Here is a 20,214-nt window from a genome sequence, read left to right as displayed (position 1 = left end):
ACCGGCTCCACCCCCGCTGGGCCGGCCCTGGCGGCTAACGGCTGCCGGGGAGAGCGCGCGGGCGGGGTTTGCCTTCCGGCGGTGCTCACGGAGCATTTTAAAATGGATTAACGAGGCACCTGCGCGCCAGCGGCGGCTTATTTCTTTTTTATCTTTTCTCATTTTAAGGAGTGGAATGAGGAGAAAAGCTATTTCCTCATTGCAACTATTTTTTTTTTTTCAGCGCCCAAGCATATCTAAGCCATGTGCTCCTTCTGATTCACTGTCCCATAAGAATTCACCTCACCCTTGCTCTGCGGGACATCTTTTCCCTCTACAAACTATGCTACAAACTGCCCCAGCTTTTCTCCCTCCCTACCGTGAACTGATGCTGTGTATAGGCGGCAGCATCCTGGTTTCAGCTGGGATAGAGTTAATTTTCTTCACAGCAGCTACTACGGGGCTGTTTTGGATTTGTGCTGGAAACTGTTGATAACAGGGATGTTCTCATTACTGCTGAGCAGCGCTTACACAGAGTCAAGGACTTTTTCAGCTTCAGCTTTCTCATCCCTTTCTTCACCTCTGCCTTTACCAGCACTGCCAGGTCCCAGGCTTTGGGAACGAAATTCCTAGTTGATCCAAACATAGACCCACCATCAGTGAAGGAAGAGTTAGTACATGAATTATTACAGGAGCTTTGCCCCTACAAATCAATGGGCCCTGACGCCATCCACCCGAGGGTGATGAGAGAGCTGGCTGATGTCATTGCAAGGCCACTCTCCATAATCTTCGAGAAGTCATGGAGAACGGGGGATGTCCCAGAGGACTGGAGGAAGGCAAATGTTACCCCTATCTACAAGAAGGGCTCAAGGGAGGATCCAGGTAACTATAGGCCCCTCAGCCTTACTTCAGTCTCTGGGAAAGTTATGGAATGAATCCTCCTGGGGACCACCACAAGTCAAATGAAGCACATGATTGAGAAAAGCCAACATGGCTTCACTAAGGGCAGATCATGCTTGACAAACCTGGTGGCCTTCTATGACAAAGTGACTTGCCTGGTTGACATGGGGCAGGCGGTGGACATTGTCTATCCGGACTTCTCCAAGGCCTGTGATATGGTCCCCCACAGTCTCCTCCTGGAAAAATTAATGCGTTATGGCCTAGGCAAGTGGTCTGTGCAGTTGATGGGGAACTGGCTGACAGGCCGCACCCAAAGGGTGGTGGTAAATAGCTCTTTTTCAAAATGGTGACCTGTCACAAGTGGGGTCCCCCAGGGATCAACATTGGGCCCAACATTATTCAACATCTTTATAAGTGATCTGGATAACAGGATCAAGTTTGCAGATGACACCAAACTGAGTGGGGAAGAAGACACTCCAGAAGGGAGAGCTGCTGTGCAGGAAGATCTGGATAGGCTGGAGGAGTGGGCCAACAAGAGCCTTATGAAGTTCAACAAGGACAAGTGTAAGGACTTGCACCTGGGATCCACCTGGCTGGAGAGCAGCTCTGTGGAAAGGGACCTGGGGGTCCTGGTGGATGGAAAGCTCAACATAAGTGAACAGTGTTCTGCTGCAGCCAAGAAGGCCAACAGGATGCTGAGTTGCATCAAAAAAGGGCATCACCAGCAGAGATAAAGAAGTCATTATCCCACTCTACTCAGCGCTTGTCAGGCCACGCCTGGAGTTCTGTGTACAGTTCTGGTCCCCGCTATATTAAAAAAATGTGGACAGGCTGGAAGGGGTGCAGGGAAGGGCCACCAATAAGCCTGCCATACGAGGATAGGCTGGGAGAACTGGGTTTGTTCAGCCTTGAGAAAAGGAGGCTTCGAGGGCATCTCATCACCATATACCAGTACTTAAGGGGCAGCTACAAAGAAGATGGAGACTCCCTTTTTACACAGAGTCACATGCAGGGGACCAGTGGGAATGGACAAAAGTTGCTCTTGGGGAGATTCTAATTGGACAAGAGAAGAAAGTTTCACAGTGAGAACAGTCAACCCTGGGGAGATTATTCCAATGGAAGTGGTTGACTCGGCCACATTGGACACCTTTAAGATTTGGCTGAACAGGGTGCTGGGCCATCTTGTCTAGACTGTGCTCTTCCTAGAGAGGTTGGACTTGATGATCCCTGAGGTCCCTTCCAACCTGGGATTCTGTGATTCCCATGCTCTGATGGGTGCACAAGAACCTGAGAGGGGACACAGCCAAGAGATCTGACCAGAGGGATATTCCACACCATATGACATCATGCTCAGCCTGTAAAACTGGGGGAAGGAGGAAAGGGAGATGTTTGGAGTGATGGCGTTTGTCTTCCCAAGTAACGGTTACGTGTGATAGAGCCTTGCTTTCCTGGGGGTGGCCGAGCACCTTATCTAGAAGTAATAAAAGAATGCCTTGTTTTGCTTTGCTGCTATGTGCAGCTTTTGCTTTCCCTACTGAACTGTCTTTATCTCAACCCATGAGTTTTCTCACTTTTGCTCTTCTGATTCTCTCCCCAGCCCAGTGTGGGGAAGAGAGCGAATGGCCCTGTGGGGCTTAGTTGCTGGCTGGAGGTAAACCATGACAGGCATTTAATAAACAGGCCCAGACATTACTTGTCTCAGATTCCTTACCTATCTAAAAAAAGTGAACAGGATCATTTCTAAAACAATAACCTGACATCCAAGGTCAAAATCTTGCAGCAGTTAAGAAATTGATTCAAACATACTAAAATTGTACTTGCTGTAACGGTGTGCCAAAAAAAGTAGGATTCAGACTGAAAACTTTTAATTCCACATCTGGCATTTAGTTACTCAACAATGTGACAAATTACTAAACCTCCTATTAACAACAAGTCTTGCTAGCTGGAGGGGCCCTTTTCATGCCACACCTCTTCACTGGAAGAACACCCTTACCTGTGGATGATCTGCTGCTGCCCTCCCCCCTTCCAACCAAATAAGCCAACACAGTGAAATATCACTTTGGGATTAACAGGTCAAGTGTTCTCTTTATACTTTTCTAGTTTGCTGGCTACAGCACCCAGCCCCATTTAGCAGTCTGTGAGCCAGAGTTAACTAGTAGTACAGACTACATAGCATGCAGCTTTGTTTCTGTAGTGGTAAGTTGCTCTTCCAGAAAGCTTTCTTTGATGGGATGTGTTACAAACATAAACCATAGATCCGGCTCTCAACCGTCGCTTAGCTATCTCCGTTAGGAGAGGCGCAGTGACAGTTCACTCCCTTTCCAAGCAGCATACATGCACATTTGAATATGGTATTGACTTAGTGACAAAAAATTTTGTTTAGAGTTCATTTAGCAGGGAAGGAATGCATAAAGGAACATACAAAATTACTCAGAAGGAAAAAATCTACCATGACTAGGGACAGAAGTGTGCTTATTACTTCACAGTAACATCAAAACAGCTCTAAGCCTTATCTTGGTGGTGCTGCTTCATCTACGATGGTCTGATAAATATTTCTTGCCATACTGCTGATTAAAGCAAGATGCATGGTATAAGGGCGGGCGAAGGGGAGGAATGATTACAGCACAGGAAGGACAACCATCACCACCACTACCACCCAAAAGTAGCATAAGAGTTTAAGAAAACTCCAGATTTTGCTCAGAAGTTGTTTACGATGGCAAGAACACTACCTAACTGTGAGAAATACTTCATACTGCAGACAAAGATTATTTTGTTGTTGAAGAAAACTGATAGAGCAAGTTACATACAACACCATCCCTTTCTTACAGATTTTTGGGCCAAAAACTTACACATAAATATCAGACCAAAGCAGAAAGTTGCCTTCCAAAAGTAAAGTGTCAACACCAGCATTTATCTTCTATTGGGAATGTTCGTAGCAGTTGAGTTTTACAGCTTGTTAGAGCTACCAAATTACACCTCGGCTTCTTAGTCAGCAGCATCTTTCCTTGATAAACAAACACTTCACTGATATGAAATGCAGAAATATTTATTTTGGTTTCCTTCATTGGTTTTGAAAATTGTTTTGGTTTTATAAAACATAGAAATAGCCAACACTAAGCAAACATTTGAATTCCAATGTAACAAACTACTGCTCTAACAGTTGACTTGGATTTGTGTACCTTAATTGCACACGTATGAAATTATGCTACAGAGTAGTGCATTACAATCACACACAAATCTTAGTGCAAACCTTGTTGTGCTTGTATTTTACATATATCCATGTTTCAAACAAACAGCAATGAACGCTAATGCAAAACCAACTCTGTTAAGGATAGCAAAAGACTTATGCTGTAATAAGGCTTACTTCTGCTGTCTCTCAAACAAAAAGGTAACTAGTTATTTTGTAATTTATCTGGGAATTAGGTTTTTATCCCTGAACAAACACCTATCCTGTGCCAACACACAGTTCTGTTGGCGTATTCAAAAACTTCCAATTGCTGCAAAGCATCAGGCAAAAACATTCTACCTGACCTATTTTGCTATTTAGTGAAGAATACTCAGTGGCTCATATATAAAGCACAGAAAACTGAGAGGTTATGTCAGAAGCTCTTCTGCTTATAGAGGACCTGGCACATTTTTAAAAAATGCATTTTAAATACACGTTCATTACAGGGAAACAAGTGGCTAGTACAGGTGCAGTGTTTACCTGGCTGTTAGCATAGCCCAACCTCCTGAATCACTTTGTTTTTAGGTCTCCAGTGTTCTTGCCAGAGTTAGGATCTGTTCATTTACAGGGCTGGCATTACTCTGGATATGTGTTAAGTGTAGCAATGTACACTTGCTGAATTAACTGCATCCGCACTTTCAGTGCAGAACCACCATAGGCAGACTTACTCCGAGAAACTTGTATTCATCAGTCTCCTTTGTGTGGAGTTCTGACTTCTACCTTATAAAAGTAGATCTCAAAACCGGCTGCAGATAAAAAAAAGGGAGAAAAAACTCCACCCAGATGCCTTGCCCCAGTTAATATTAGGGCTAATGCAAGATGTGATAGCAACTATACAAATGTAGAGGGGTTTTTTTGGTGGTGGTTTTGTTTTCTCTTTTTTTTTTTGTTGTACCAGATTAAGTAATCCTTCCAAGGATGCAAGATACTTAGAGGCATTTTTCAAACCTGCCAAATCCTTTGTGGAATTGACAACTGCAAAATACTCTGCAGACAGCAAACATGCTGGCAATAAGAAAACCTTAGCTCCTTGGTGAAAAAGAGTCCCATTTTTGGCCAAGGAAGTCTTAAATAACTTATATATAGTTACCATTTATAATTAAGGCTCTTTTTGGAAATTGTAGGTCACCATAAAAACAGTATGCAACACAACTTGACGGTAAGGCAGTGTTCCATTTCTTCATTGTTCCTATGGCAAGTACCCATTTTTGTACAAGTTAATGATTGCACAGTTTCCTTCCCTATGTTTGCTGTAGTCAAATTACAGATACGAAGGCCAACAGTAGACATCAGACATGTGCCACTTTCCTCATTCCGTTCTCAGTTACATTTTGGCATTAGCATAGAGTTCCTCTATCTGTGTCTGGAAATATTTTCGCAGTTCTGGTCTCTTTGCCTTCAGTGTTGGTGTCAGCAGGCCGTTTTCAATAGAAAACATTTCAGTGTGCATGACGATGTCTTTGACCTGGAAAATAAACAGTTACTAGCCAAGCTTCATTCCTCGGAATAGGCAAAGCTATTAAAAAGATTGCCAAGACATCATAACAAAGCTCATCACTTTACAGATTTTCCAGATGCAAATTAAAACCAGTTTCTGCACAGTCATATTATATTGGTATTGAAGTTTAAAGAGTTAGGTGTTCTGTTGTCATTAGCACCGTACCTGTTCAAATGACTTCAAACCTGATTCTTTCCCAATCCTCACCATGTCTTCCAGAACGTGTTTTTTGAGGTCCTGTGGATACAGGAATACATGGTATAGCTTCAAAACAGTCGACGCAGAACAGCTAATTATTTACTTAGGTATGGCTCACCTTGTTCTTGCATAGCTCTTCATATGAGCCTTCAAATCCCTTTTTCTTGGCCCAGCTGCGCAAAGTCTCAGGATCAGGTACCACAATAGCTACTAAAAAGGCCTAAAAAGGAATGTGTAAAGTTTTGGGTTTGTTTTTTCTTTTTGAAGTCAGCACTTTAGTAAGAAATGTGTAGGAGCTAGTCAGTGGTAGGTTCTGGGCATCAGTTCTGATACTGCTGTAAGGTCAGCAGCTTCTTGCTACTTGAACACTGGAGTGCAGTTCAGAAGCTTGCACTTAGAAAAATTACTCTTGTTAAGACCCACATTTCAACTTACAACTGCAGACACCTGCACATCTTGGGCTATTTTTATCTTCCCTGCACACTTAGCAATTTATGTACAATCATTAATACTCAGCTAAATTAATCTAGCTTTGCTACCTGGTGTGAAACTAAATCCAGAAACACATCATAACTGCTGAGTTGAAAGTGAATTCAGAACCAAACACCTGGTGTAAAAAAATTAAGATTTCAGTCATGACGTTTGGGGTGGAAGGAGGGAGGAAAGAAAAAACTTTTCTTCAGTCTCCTCTTGCATTCATTTTTAGTATTATCTGAAGAATGCTTACCTGCAAGCTCTCTCCATGGACAAACACCTGAGCAAGTGCTTCACATCTCAGATACACATTTTCTATTTTCTCTGGTGCTATGTACTCTCCCTGGGCTAGTTTAAATATGTGTTTCTTCCGGTCAATGATCTTCAATGTACCGTTCTGTTGACAGAATAAATTCCGCTCAGAAGAGGCACTTCAAGTGAAAAACCAACGTACACAGCTTAAGCATGACACATTAGATAACAATGTACCAGAAGTAAAACATAAAACAAGAGTTTGTTTCTACATATTTCAACTTCAGATATTATTGCGCAACCTTTGTTAAGCTTTCAACAACAGACCAGAAATGCTATTGCTTGAATTCTGGTTTAATACAAACTTAAATGCTGTGAATGATCCAAGACAGTTTATTCATTTAAGTTAGACCAGGTAGTACAGTAAAATAGTGCTAGAGCCAGAGTACTGTCAAACTCATGCTAGACAGAAACAGGCTCTGCACTCATCTATCTAACCTGAACTAGAGAAAGCCTTAGGATTGGTACTGCTAATACTTTTTTTTAACCTACAGACACACAGATTTATTTACAAGAAAAATTACTACCCTCCTCCTAAAATTACTTGTCTTTCACCTAAGTCATTGTGTTTAATACCAAATATTCTCTATTTTATTTGTTAAGTTACTGCTAATAACTACAGAAGTACATTTCAGCTGTAAGTTAACTTACTGGTAGCCATTTCCCAATATCTCCTGTATGAAGCCAGCCATCCTTGTCCAGAGCTTCTGCTGTTTTTTCTGGATCTTTCAAATAGCCACGAAATACATTTGGCCCTTTCACACACACCTGAAAATAGCCATTTGTTAATGTGAAGGGAAGTTAACACACACTATTTACAATGAATGCTTTCTTTAATGGTTCTCAATAACCCCCACTGAAGAGACAAGATGAAGTTTATGCATTAGTACCAGAAATCTCTATGCTTATAGTTTTCGGAGACCTAACATTTTTCATTGGTATAAAGTATAGCAAGAAGCAACTGGAAGCATCTGTCCTCTTCCAGTCTAGCAGCAGTGTTCCTACCTGCTATTTGAGTAATCTGAATTTATCAGAGAATATTTGGTTTTATTTATCTGAAGCAATTCTGCTAGATCCAGAAATATTACCCCTCAGCCTGGCAAAGTGTTTATTTCAGCTTTGGTAAGCAGCAGGGGCATTGTGCCAGAACTAGTGATGAAAAATCTGGATATCAAGCAATTACGTTTGTAGTCCAAAAGTAAACCAGTTAATTCCTTAGGGCTTAGAGCACTGAAGACTTCTCTGTCACTGAAACCTGCAATTTCTTTACATTGATGGTTGTCTGGATTAATGTACCAAGCAGAAAATTAAGAACAACTTCTCTGGATATAACTGAATGCATGGGCATTATCAGAATCAAAAAACCATACTTGTGAGTATGAGAAGACGACCAACAAGACTGAAGATTTCTAGGTGAAGAGGTTGCCAGAGAATCAGGTCAGACCTTACAAGCTAAATTAAAACAATTAGTAGACTATCTGTCAGTAAGAGTAAAAGCATGAAAGTAAAGCAGCTAGTCAGGAACATGGAGTAGAGCCTAGAGTATCCAGAGACGATCCCAGATTGAAGTATTTTCTTCTCAATGTAACACCCAAGGTTGTGTTAAGTTTTCTTTGGTGAGGACACAGGACATAGGAATCTTGTTATTTAAGGATCAGCAGGACAATAAAATGCCTCCCTAGAAATTAGGACAAGGAGATAGGCAAGACAAAAAATATTGAAGCAAAACTTAAAGATGCCCACTGCACACAGTTGTTGGGGAATCAGGAGTCCAAAAACCCTGAAAGCTCTACACAGGTGTCCTCAGGAGCAACAAAGGATTCAAACTATTACACCAGCTTGAGAGTGGCTTGGCATGCATGAATACAGGAGACAATAAGCAGGGTCTGGTCTGGGCAATAGTATCAGGACTCTAAAGCAAATCTAGAAGAATGGGATAGAAAATCCAGATTTAAGTTAAGGCCAAATGGATAACCAATATCAATAGAGGCTGATAAAATACTAGGCCAACTATTAGTCTAGGGGATTCGTAGAATTATAAAATGGGCAAGGAACTGGTTAAAGAATATTCAGGCACTAATACCAATTCTCAGACTACACGAAATTAGTAATGTCATTCAGAGACCAATTCTTGAAAAACTAATCCAAAGTATTTTCAGTGCTTACCTCAGCATAAAATCTAAGCATGCTGGTGAACTACAATGCAATGAATCGATGTTGTCAATAGGAGGGAGATCAGAGTATTAACAAGGGTTCTGATGACCTTGTAGGCACAGTACCAAACTCATGACCAAACCGAAGGTAATATTTTAAGAACCAAGCCATTTCGCCTATAAAACAGGGTTTATCTGGAAGGATATGAGTAGGAAACTCTGTATGTCCCAGTCAAGTCAAAGGTTGACTGACGAAATGTTTCATTTTTTTATGGTTCCTACCATCACAAGATGGCAGTAGGTGACAGCTTTTCCCAGTAGAGACAAACCATTTATGTGTGTCCTGCTAACTGGCACTAAGACCTCATCTGCTTATCAGCATATATAATTCTACTCACAAATTTATTCTTCTCTAATATGGATAACTGGCAAAAGTGAGAAGCAAGGCTGACAGAAAGGAGAATATTGAAAGCTTACTCTCAGAAAGGAGGACTAAGAGTGTTTAATCCAGCTGAAGAGCAGACAGGCAATGAGGAAGATCTATTTTAGGCAAAGGATAATGAGAGCCAATGGTATAGCTATGGGCTCCAGTTCTGTGAAACAAGTTACAACACTTATTTGTTAAATTCAGAGTAGTTCACACTGAGGGATTTAGGAGTGAAAGACTAAGAGGGTACCTGATATATTAAGGGGCTACCATATTTATTCAAGTCCAAAGTAACTTCTAGTGCAGCAAACGTTAAAAGTACAAGCAAAACATCTTTAGAAATTAAAAAAATACTTAACTGATTCTGATTATGACAATTTATACTTGGTTCTTCTAGCAGACCAAACTTTAAAAGTATATTTAAGTGAAGCAAAAATTGCTGATGAAGACAAAACATGGGGTCCTATGCAAGACAGGAAAGTCTTGGCATTGTTCTCCACGTGCAAACAGTTCCCCACCGAGCCCAACTGAATCATTAAGTATTTCTGGGAATTAAACCCCAATGATTTATCTCTAGTCTCATACAAATTACAACGAAAACAAATAAAGATTATATATTGTATGCAGTCACAAATTAGTTACTTGCTTAAGCTACTTTTTATTAATCCGTTTATCACCTCCCAGCTGCCCTCAAGGCCTCTTGAAAGCATATGGAAGACACCACAGTTAATTTGCTTTCAGGGTTTTGGGGGAAAAAAAATAAGTCACTACACGGACATCTGTCCAAACTCTACACAAAGTTGAAGCTGCATATATTCTACTTGGAAAAAAATACTGACAAAGGCAGCATGTAGCATTACATATGAAGTCGAGTCCTCAAAGTTCTGTTTGTAAAACATATATGTTCTATTTGTGCAGGCCGCAGAAAAGAGTTTAGAATAATGCGCAGGCAGTTGTCACAAATCATTAGCAGCTTCCATGGCATTTTCTCTCTATTTCTCTTAATGGTGTTCCAGCCACTTTAAATTACCTCATCTCACACATCACAAGCTGCGTAACAAGTTACATGCATCAGCTGTTCTCTAGCACTTGGCAGTGGGGGTGGGAAGCCCTCTGCTAGCACTTTATTGAAGGATAAATGCCATACAGGATACCTAGCTTCTCAGCTATCCCACAACTGGAAGATGGCATGTTGGTCATACAACCATAAATACATAGTAATCTGTTATCCCAAAGTAAGTTGCTTTTTCTCACCTCCAATACACTATTTTCTGTTTTGCTTCTGTGAATTGTTAGCTGGCACTGCATGCAGGCAAGGCAGGCATCTGATTATAGTTAGCAGGCCATGTTTAGCACTTTCACTAAAAATCAGACAGTTACTTGATATTTCAGGGAAGAAAAAAGAACATTTTCCAAGATTTCATAAGAGGCTCGTATTGAGCTTTTGGAATTACTTACCTCACCCTCTCCTTTGGAAGCCAAGTAATTCATTTCTTGTACATCAACAAGCTTGATGATACTGCATGGCATGGGTGCTCCTACATGACCTATTAAATAAAGTAACACTTCAATAGCCTGAACTACTTTTAGTTAGATTCTTAAAACAATATGCTGGTAACATGCTGAAGTAAAAAAAGATGGAAAACTGATTTCTGATCATTTACTACATGAATACCAATACAGTAATAGCTTAAATTTGCTGGGACTGAAACATTAAATTCTCAAATATCCCTAGAATGTTAGAAGCTGAACCATGTACCCAAGCTTGCTTTTTCTTATAATCAGGATCCTTACTCTATGGACATACTTAAGTAGCAAAAGTCCCACTTGTACTTTCAATTATCAGTATTTTTTCAGTTAGGGAGCTAGAATGTAACAGCTGACAAATGCAGACCATTTGTTCCAACACCAAAAAATGCCATTTAAATTTCCAGCACCATGTTTATACACTGCATACTCCTATTCTGTAAAGATTACAGGGGTTGATACTATGACCTCCCCTCTCCTAAATCCACTTCAGCTTACAAGGACAAATCCTATTAAAAATTTGCATTACTGAACATGCCTAGCTATTTAGGGGTAGAAACTTCAAGGGATCCCTTCAAAACTTCTTTATTTCACTTGAAGAAAAACAGGATCTTATGATTCATAATAGGTGTGGTCAAGACTAAGTGTGATCAGGGACCTCTATAGCATCCTGAATTTTAACAGACAGGCTGACCATTAACCACCATACCTGCTGTCCAGTCGCCAGGCAATGACAGTGAGCATCCAGCTGTGCATTCAGTCTGTCCATAACCTTCATAGAACTAGGATGTGAAACCAAAAGATTACTTTAAATTCTTACTTCTCAAGATACAGTTTCTTCATTGAAATGAAAATATTTTGTTTCTTTTTCTAGTTGTTAAACAACTTGAGTTTAACAAAATCCACAGCATTTCTGAGAATATCGCTATATTAGAGTTTGCCACAAAACACAAGTTTTAAGTGCTAATAGTCCACCTTCAGTTCCAATATTTACTCAGTTTCATGCAATTTCACATGCTATGTGACACCTGTATATCTCAAAACAGAGCAACAGGGGGAGCAAGAGGTAAAAACTAACAACAGTGGCACTAGCAATGACTTCATTCACATCACCTCATATACAGGTTTGGCCAAGACAGCTAGGAATGGAATCCCTATACCCCATCACAGCTCTGTGATTATTATATACAAGACAGGCTTCCCTTTTCATTGTTACACCAGCACACTACTGCATTCTGCACAGAAGAGCTTCACAAAAGCCTCACATTGTAGAGCTTTTTATCCTTGAAATTTATTCAACACATTTGTTCCATCCTGTGCCACTGTTATTCAGATTTTACCTCAAAAAGCATGTACTTTGAAGAGGCTCTGAAGATAAGTGCAGTGTGCGCAATCTGCTTCTCCCCAGTCTCAAAGCAACACTACAATATCATTACATTGATTAGATTTTCTAGAGTAGTTATGAATACTTCTGTAAGCAATGTAAGTCCCAGAAACTTAATCCAAGAACGTTAATTATTGCTTACAGCAGCCCCCCAAAAAATCTTTCCCTTAAGCCAGTTCAGCTGGTTACTTCAGTTATAATAAAGACTTTGGGATGAATACAGAAATCTCAGGGGACAGAGAGAAACTCTGCAAAGGAGTATGCACTTGTGTCGTCTCCAAGAAGAATGCCAGAAAGAGTTAACCATATAATCAGACTGCTAAAAATGCTGTAACATCAAAGCTGGAATGAGGCACTAAAAATCTTAGGATTAAGGCCAGGAAACTCACCTGACAGCCAAGAGCTGTTCTCAGGAAGGTCAGTACACTTGCAGATACAGGGGCTGCTCCTGTGACCATGAGCCTTACTTTTCCTCCCAAACTTGCCTACAACAGACACATGATACTGTGGACACCAAAAGCATTTTAGAGAAGTTTCCAGAGTTTTCTTCCATCCCACCCTCAGCCAGTGTTCACCTACAGTGCTGCCCACAAGTGTTAGAGATTAAAGTTTAGTCCCCTATTGCAATCTGTCTTTCTTGCAGTACTTTTAATCTGCTTAATGGCTGGAAAAAACAGTATCAAACATACAGCATCTCCAAAGACTATGCTGTAGTGCCACTGCAATGCAAACTCAGCCAAAAGTCTAAAAGAGCCTAAGTCGTGGCCTTACAGCAATGACTATTTTTAACTACCTTCTATCAGCTTCTCATACATCCTGAAGGCTATAAAAAGCAGCCACAGGGGCACGTTGTACAACCAAGTTTAGGGCCATAGCAAGTGAGTGCCAGATATAATAGCAGGCATAACTTACTAGTGACCAACAATAAGGACACGGGAAGGGCTACAGGTGGCGCTAAGTCACATTTAGCATTCCCCCTTCAGAAGGGCGGTGTCTGCTTTCAGAGTGGTAGGAGAGAAGCACCAGGCTGTTTCAGAGAAACCTGCCTAATACAGTTAGCTGATATTATTAGAACAGAGGGAACTGAAAAGTGAATTTGGAAATAAAAACAGTTTTGGGTTTTACTCTGAGTAGCCAGGTAGTCTTTAATCAGTGATGAAAGCCATACCAGATTATAACCATTCATATGAAATCCAGCAACTGCAAACTGATGCCTATAAACTAGTAAGTAGATAAGATATATAGTGATGCTTCACACTTCCAATATTGAAAACACAGGTCAAACTGCTGTTCTGTAACACAGTAAGCACATTTGGAGCTCTGTTCTCAAACTAATAATGAGCAAATAAATAACAATTTAAAAGTTCCAATATCCACCATACAAAGACTTAGAGGCTTTCAGGCATACCTGTATTTTACGGAAGATAACTTTATCCCAGAAACTGTTATTTCTAACAATACCGCTTCTGAGTTCTGCTTCTTTCCTCTTGGAAGCAAAATCCAGCATCCACCGCTTTAACGAAGTATCTGCCTGTCCAAAGATCTATTAAGAAAAGTGATCTGTGGTTAGAAGCCTCAGAGACTACCCTTCCCTTTCTTACAGAAGCGTGCATAGAGACTCTTAACAGTGAAAGCCCAAATAAATTAAACAACCTTTATTGCTCCACATCTTAATTCTGGTAAGAAATACTTGTGGATTTTAATTTTGGCCTCTTTACCTCAGTTCAGGAGGCATCCACCAAAGTGGTCCCTTAACCGTTTCCCATGCAACTGTGTGATGCTTTTCAATTTATAGTTTCTCCATTAAAATGTATGAATGAAAGTGGATATTTTACTTCTCTATTCCAGTTTGATCAAAAGCTGAATTAAGTATAACCCTCAGCATGTTCTGAAGAGCACACTATCATAATATGTAAAGTAACACAGGGTTTTCTGAGGAGATGCAGGTCCCCTCAGAAATACCAGATAGTGCTGTCTTACTCATATAAGCTTGCTTTTTAGATCACTTTTCAAAAGCTCCTTCTGGTTGTTCTCAGCAAGTCAGAGCAGACTTAACAGCAGTTGGAAAGAGGCAGACCCAGCAGCTCTTCAGCATTAGGCCCGTCCAATTTCCCACTTAGCTTCACATGCTAGGTTACAACAAGGCTGAGTGAGGTTGAAACGGTGCCATAGAAGTTGTAATCCTCAGGGCACCTGAATCAACGAGCAAGGTGATGTCATAAAATAAGAGAGTCCCAAGCTTTGGCCGTGTTTCTCAAATTCCAGTACAGAATGCATAAGCAGAATGAGGGGCTAAGTTTTAAGCACTGCAGGCAGGACTTAGAATTCCCTTCCCTCCAAATATATCAGAGTTGCACTATTTGTTCATGGGGCCAAACAGAACCTTGTGTTACTTGCTGTTTCTCCAGTCTCATGATTAAAGCAGTGTCCTAGCTAAGAGACCATAGACAGGTCTCTCATTTCTTGTTGTATCCTTCAAATCCTCTGGCTGTATCCTAAGACGAGTCAGTCACCCACATGCAAAAGGATGATTTCAAAATCTTAAGTTCAAGAGTCTACTTCTGAATTCCCATCTCAGATGACCCTGAGCAAGCAAGCTGCAAGCATGGGAGAGACTGGGGCTGCTGACATGCCCTCTCTCCCCAGCACTCCAGACTAACTGGTTTATAGTTCTCCCAGCTAGTACATGCTGGCTGCTGCATAGGAAACTTGTATGTGTCCACGCAAACATAGGCCAACACCTGATCTTGGTTTGCAAATTCCAATCCATGAGTCAGATGCTAAAAGCATGACATTCGGACACTAAGCCTCATGTTCGTGTTGTAGACTGACTTAAATAACTTGCTCATAGCGAAACAGTAAGTCATTAATCAAGCTAGAGAGAACCAAGTTCCTAGTCAGGCTTTTCAACACTAGTATTTACCACCTGAAAGTGTTTTAATACAACCAGTTCTACTCCCTGGACTTTCAGCTCTCTTAGGAAGAGATGCACCAATTTGTTACCATGCCAATTTAATATCCCAGAGCACAACAGTTTCTTCTACCATGTCAGCACAGACTTCTCAAATTCTCTTAAGACCCTGTGCAGGTCTAGACTCATGCCTATAGACTTACCTTGTCAAACATTCTGTTCAACAGTCTTGGTACTACAGGAAATACAGTTGGCTGCAATGTTTTTAGATCATCCATGAGTAGTCTGATATCCCCTTGAAAGAATCCTATCCGAGCTCCATGGCATAGAATCACACACTGTTAGAAAACAGTAAAAAAGTTAAAACCCAAAACATGTATATTTTCTAGCTATATGTGTATGACAATCCCATGCAGGGTGGTCAGTGCAGCATCCCACCTTAAATCCTCCCAGAAGTTTTGCAACATTCTCAGACTATAAGATGGGACTAGAAAGACCGAGTAGCTAGACATGCTTAGTGTACACAGGCCAAGGACTTTGATAGAATGAGATATAGCACAAAAGCCCCTATCCAAAAAAGGGGCTGTTGACCAAATAAGGCAATACCAGCAACTCAGAGGTAGCAAGAGACTGAAAAGCAGAACTTTCCTACTTTAACTATTTATCAGGCTTATTTAAAAATACTAGAACATTTTTAGTATATAGCAGGGAACAAAGTGAGCACATGCTATGTATAGGTCCAGCAGGGATTTCTGCCTTGTGCTACATGCTTTTCATTCTCTTGTACTCTGGTTTTCCTTCCTGTTGCACAAGACTGATTCAAGCAGATTTGTTTTCAGGTGATCAAGATGCTCTTTGGAAGATTCTAGCAGAGCCACTGATTATTTTTGCATCACTTCAGACCTATACTGAGAAGGCACACTTAATCCTGTCATGTTCTATATTCTCTATGTTGAGGGTTTAGAAGCCCCACCCCCCACACCTATATACCCCTTTTCTTCCTATTTCGTCTGGGTTTTATTTATTCTTTTTACTAACATCCCTACTCTCCCTGTGCTTCTCTATACCTCCTGGTTTTTACTTCTGCTTACTCCATAACACCTCTTCCTTTATTCCCTGCCATCCACTCTCATCTTTTCTGCACGAGACATGCTAAAGTATCACTTCTCCCCTTCCCCTGTGTTTTGCCACCATCTGCTAAAAAGCTGAAAATGCATCAGTCCAGATGGTGTGAGCAGCAACTGCCTTCATTAGGTGGGACATGTTTGTCCTGTCAAGTTCACTGACCCTCTAGCTTCCTTAGGAAGCCAAAAATAACTAAGCAACAGGGGCAGACTCTAAAGACTGCTTCTCACAGAGCTTGTCTTCATATCTACCCCAAACAGTAACAAGTATTTTCTCCCTTCTGCCAAAGGTGTCCTTGCTTAAACTCCTTATGTAAATATACAAGTAAACACCAATGTTGTAAAGACCTCAAAATAGCAATGGAATACTGAGATCCAAACACTTTCTTCTCATTTTAGCCTTTAGAACACAAGCTCCCATCCTGTTTCTACTGCATCAAGAGCAGAGCTGTTACCTACAGAGCTTACAGCTTCTGATGCAAGGCAGGATCAGTAAAACTGACACTGAAGTATATAAAGTATAACTGGTATCCAGGTTACCAGGAGGGGAAAAAGGCCACCAAGAGTGCTGAAAGCCTAAGGGCACCTGTACACCTCAGCGAAGCTCTATTCCCAATCTTTGTAACATACATATATATATATATATATATATAGGCACATATGCATATATGCATTTTTATCTATGTGTATATAGAGACTTTTTTTGGCAGAAAGCTCAGGATTCCTAATTGAAGTCACAGGACAATTTGTGGCTCCATGTGCCTTTTCACACTTACACAGAGGCTGTTTATTTTCCTACATCAACTGAGACATGATTACTATCAACATACGTATTTGCAATCTCACCTAAGGGAGAGGTGATAATTCAACTTTGATACATACAGTAATTAAATACCTGTGCCTCTACAGTATATAAGAAGTTTAAGGAAATTGCATCCTTTCAATAATACCACTTAACTATGGGCTCAGATGTCCTTAAAACTGCCAGTAATCAGACAACCCAAGCCCCCTCATCCTCAGAAATGAAGCCCCAGGTTTTGCTACATGGTAAAACAAGCTATCCAAGAGAACTCCAAAGTTTGTCAATAAATGGCATTAAAAGCCATTTTTATTTCCTGGAAGAGAACTCCACTGAAACAAAATCCCTCCCTTTTTATTTAAGTTTCTTGGAAGCAATTATAAGTTTAACCAACTTAAAATTACTTGTGTAAGCAAGCAGGATGCCACATCATAAACCAAGGTTTTGGATTTGGCAGACTAACAAACAGCTTCGATTTTTAACAGTACACTGATTACATTAGAGGTATTTCTAGGCCATGTATGTGTGCTAAGGCATTGTCTCATATTCTAGTAAACCAGTTTCTTATTAACCCTAACTCTAAGGCTAGCTAATGTTTATATTTCAGCATGAAAACCAATTGTCTAGTACTCACTGAATATTATTTATGGGATATTGATTCTATGCCCCTGAACTTGGCACTGGTGAGGCAGCACCTTGAGTACTGTGTTCACTTTTGGGCCCCTCACTACAAGAAAGACATTGAGTTGCTGGAGCATGTCCAGAGAAGGGCAACGAAGTTGGTGAAGGGTCTGGAGAACAAGTCTTATGAGGAGCGGCTGAGGGAACTGGGGTTGTTTAGCCTGGAGAAGAGAAGGCTGAGGGGAGACCTTATTGCTCTCTACAACTACCTGAAAGGAGGTTGTAGCGAGGCGGGGATCGGTCTCTTCTCCCTAGTAACAAGCGATAGGACAAGAGGAAATGGCCTCAAGCTGTACCAGGGGAAGTTTAGGTTGGATATTAGGAAAAACTTCTTCACCAAAAGGGTTGTCAAACATTGGAACAGGCTGCCCAGGGAGGTGGTGGAGTCTCCATCCCTGGAGGTATTTGAAAGAAGGGTAGACATGGTGCTTGAGGATATGGTTTAGTGGTGGACTTGGCAGTGATAGCTTAGTGGTTGGACTCGATCATCTTAAAGGTCTTTTCCAACCTTAATGATTCTATGATCCTGAACCTTACCTCAAGCTTTCATACACATGTGCAAGAGTCAAAAAGGAACAGCGTATATCACCAGGATTCAAGAGACATGCATTATGTAAGAAAAGCAAGCTTCTCAGTAGTTCAGTACATCAGATACTTACCTCAACGATTCTCTCAAACATATGAGCCAAGGGCAGGAATGATATCAGAACGTCATCAGAGGATGGCATAAGTGTTTTCTGAAAGTGTTAGAAAAATTAAATTTAATTCTGTATTTTGCATAAGTTGAACACAACAATGAAATCTAGCATCTAAACTCTAGAGCACAGCCCTTGCTTCAGTTGTTTGTAATGAAGCTACATTGTCTTTCTTTCATTAAAGTGATTAAGCAATGACTTCTAGCATGAGTAAACACACAGTTCAGAAATTGTAATCTTTTTAGAGTTGAGTACTGTGACCAGAATATGATGATTTATCATTCTTATGATTATTAATAGAAACAAATTCTGAGATAAACCACAGAAAATTCCATTATATACATTGGGAGAGAGGGAGAACAAAAAGCAGTACACCTTACGGGTTGGGGGGAAAAAAAAGACACACTTTCATCTTAGATCAGAAAGTTTGCTTATCCAGTTTAACATAAGGTTGATATCAAAAGTACCTTACATGCTCTGTGAGACCAGTTGATTAGTTTAAAAAATTTATATGTAGAGTACTTAACAAAAAATAATTAAAAATACAGTTGTACCTATCTGTATGTGTTGGAACTTAGAACTGGCTTCTTAGCTAGCCTGCGGATGAACTTTAGTAGTTTACCATAAACTAAAAGTTAACACTGTATCAAGTAAAAAATACCGATTTATGCTTCTTGCTCATTTATGCAAGGGTTTTAATTATTTTGGGGGGTTAAAATACATTATACCTTCTCCCACCCTTAGTGGAAAAGGTTAGCCTCTACACCACAAACCCTCTGACACAGACCTTGCACTAGTGACAAACACTATAAGCCTAGGGCAGGATGTAATGTAGATCCACATCAGGAGCTTTGTAACATTTTGCTTGGATCAGACCAAACTGTAAATCTGTCAGGGTCAAGTAAACACAGTAAACACTGACATCTGACCTAGCACAGGCAGGGTGCTGTCAAGTTACATTTTCACTTGAATCCTACTAAAAATTGAGACAGAAGTTAGTAAGATTTCGATGTTGGTTTTGCTCCTGAGATTATTCCCTTCACACAAATCCAATGTTAACCTTTGTGGTTTACCTCTGTAGTTTTCACAAAAGCTGAGGCATTGCTGACTATGTTTTGATGAGTGATCATAGCTCCTTTGGGGTTTCCTAAGGAAGAAGCACATCAGGATGCAACAGTGAAATTTTTAGAACCTTTAAGTTACCAAGCAGTGGTAAAACTAATCTAATAGTATTTCAATCAACCAGTCCCTTCTTCAATGTTAATACCTTTCTTTGTTTATCAATTAAACGAAGGCAGAGAACTTGCTAACAGACTTTGAGGAATAGCTGGTAACAGTTAAGTAATAAGTTTGTGTTGAAGTCCTCAAATTTCATAAGGAGACCAAATCCTTAAGAAATGGTCATGTCTCTTGGATAAGCTCTCATTCAAAATTCAACACTTCTGTGAAGACGCAGCTATGAAATCCAGACTAATTTCTGTTCTCACCTGTTTTAGAGGTGTAGTTTGTCACTGTACTCTTCCCTTTTGCTCCCTGCCAGTGTTGGATTCAGAAGTATCAAGCATGTGATATCTAGACAGTGGTCTTTCTGCTTTGGTCATATATTAAAGTTGCTCAGAGCTAAGGAACAAGTTTTGCTAATACAGTACAAGAAGAAAAAGACTATGGAAGAATTGGAAGTCTGAAGTCTGATGCAGAGTCCTTATTATAATGGAAACACATTTTTGGGCTTGGAAATAAGTACTGAACCTGTAGCACCTCCAGCCCCTAATACTGCAATTCTGTATTGATCAATACAGGGGCAGAAATATCAAAGGGAGCCTTACCATAAGGCTTCCCCAGCTACTACTTGCCAAAAAAAATGCAGCAGCAGGGGAAAGTCTTGAAAAAAAGAAAAAAAAAAGAGGAGGGTTTCTGAATTATTTT

General features: G+C 40.4%; 1 protein-coding gene across 2 annotated transcripts in view; it reads right to left on the bottom strand.

The window, feature by feature from the left end:
• Positions 1 to 3,909: 3,909 nt before the first annotated feature.
• Positions 3,910 to 20,214, bottom strand: part of ACSL1 (acyl-CoA synthetase long chain family member 1) — a 47,649-nt gene continuing 31,344 nt past the window's right edge. For both annotated transcript variants that reach the window (XM_064449623.1, XM_064449624.1), the window contains 12 exons: positions 19,362 to 19,435; positions 18,253 to 18,330; positions 15,193 to 15,327; positions 13,487 to 13,621; positions 12,468 to 12,563; positions 11,404 to 11,476; positions 10,626 to 10,714; positions 7,239 to 7,355; positions 6,529 to 6,672; positions 5,920 to 6,021; positions 5,769 to 5,840; positions 3,910 to 5,570 (listed from right to left, as the gene is read on the bottom strand). In XM_064449623.1, the coding sequence (XP_064305693.1) occupies positions 5,430 to 5,570; positions 5,769 to 5,840; positions 5,920 to 6,021; positions 6,529 to 6,672; positions 7,239 to 7,355; positions 10,626 to 10,714; positions 11,404 to 11,476; positions 12,468 to 12,563; positions 13,487 to 13,621; positions 15,193 to 15,327; positions 18,253 to 18,330; positions 19,362 to 19,435 (1,256 nt within the window). In that variant the 3' untranslated portion in view covers positions 3,910 to 5,429. The remainder of the gene's footprint in view (positions 5,571 to 5,768; positions 5,841 to 5,919; positions 6,022 to 6,528; positions 6,673 to 7,238; positions 7,356 to 10,625; positions 10,715 to 11,403; positions 11,477 to 12,467; positions 12,564 to 13,486; positions 13,622 to 15,192; positions 15,328 to 18,252; positions 18,331 to 19,361; positions 19,436 to 20,214) is intronic.

This window comes from Phalacrocorax carbo, chromosome 4, assembly GCF_963921805.1.
Source record: "Phalacrocorax carbo chromosome 4, bPhaCar2.1, whole genome shotgun sequence".
Taxonomy (NCBI): domain Eukaryota; kingdom Metazoa; phylum Chordata; class Aves; order Suliformes; family Phalacrocoracidae; genus Phalacrocorax; species Phalacrocorax carbo.
Note: the sequence above shows the minus strand (reverse complement) of the source record. Positions and strands in the feature narration are given on the sequence as shown.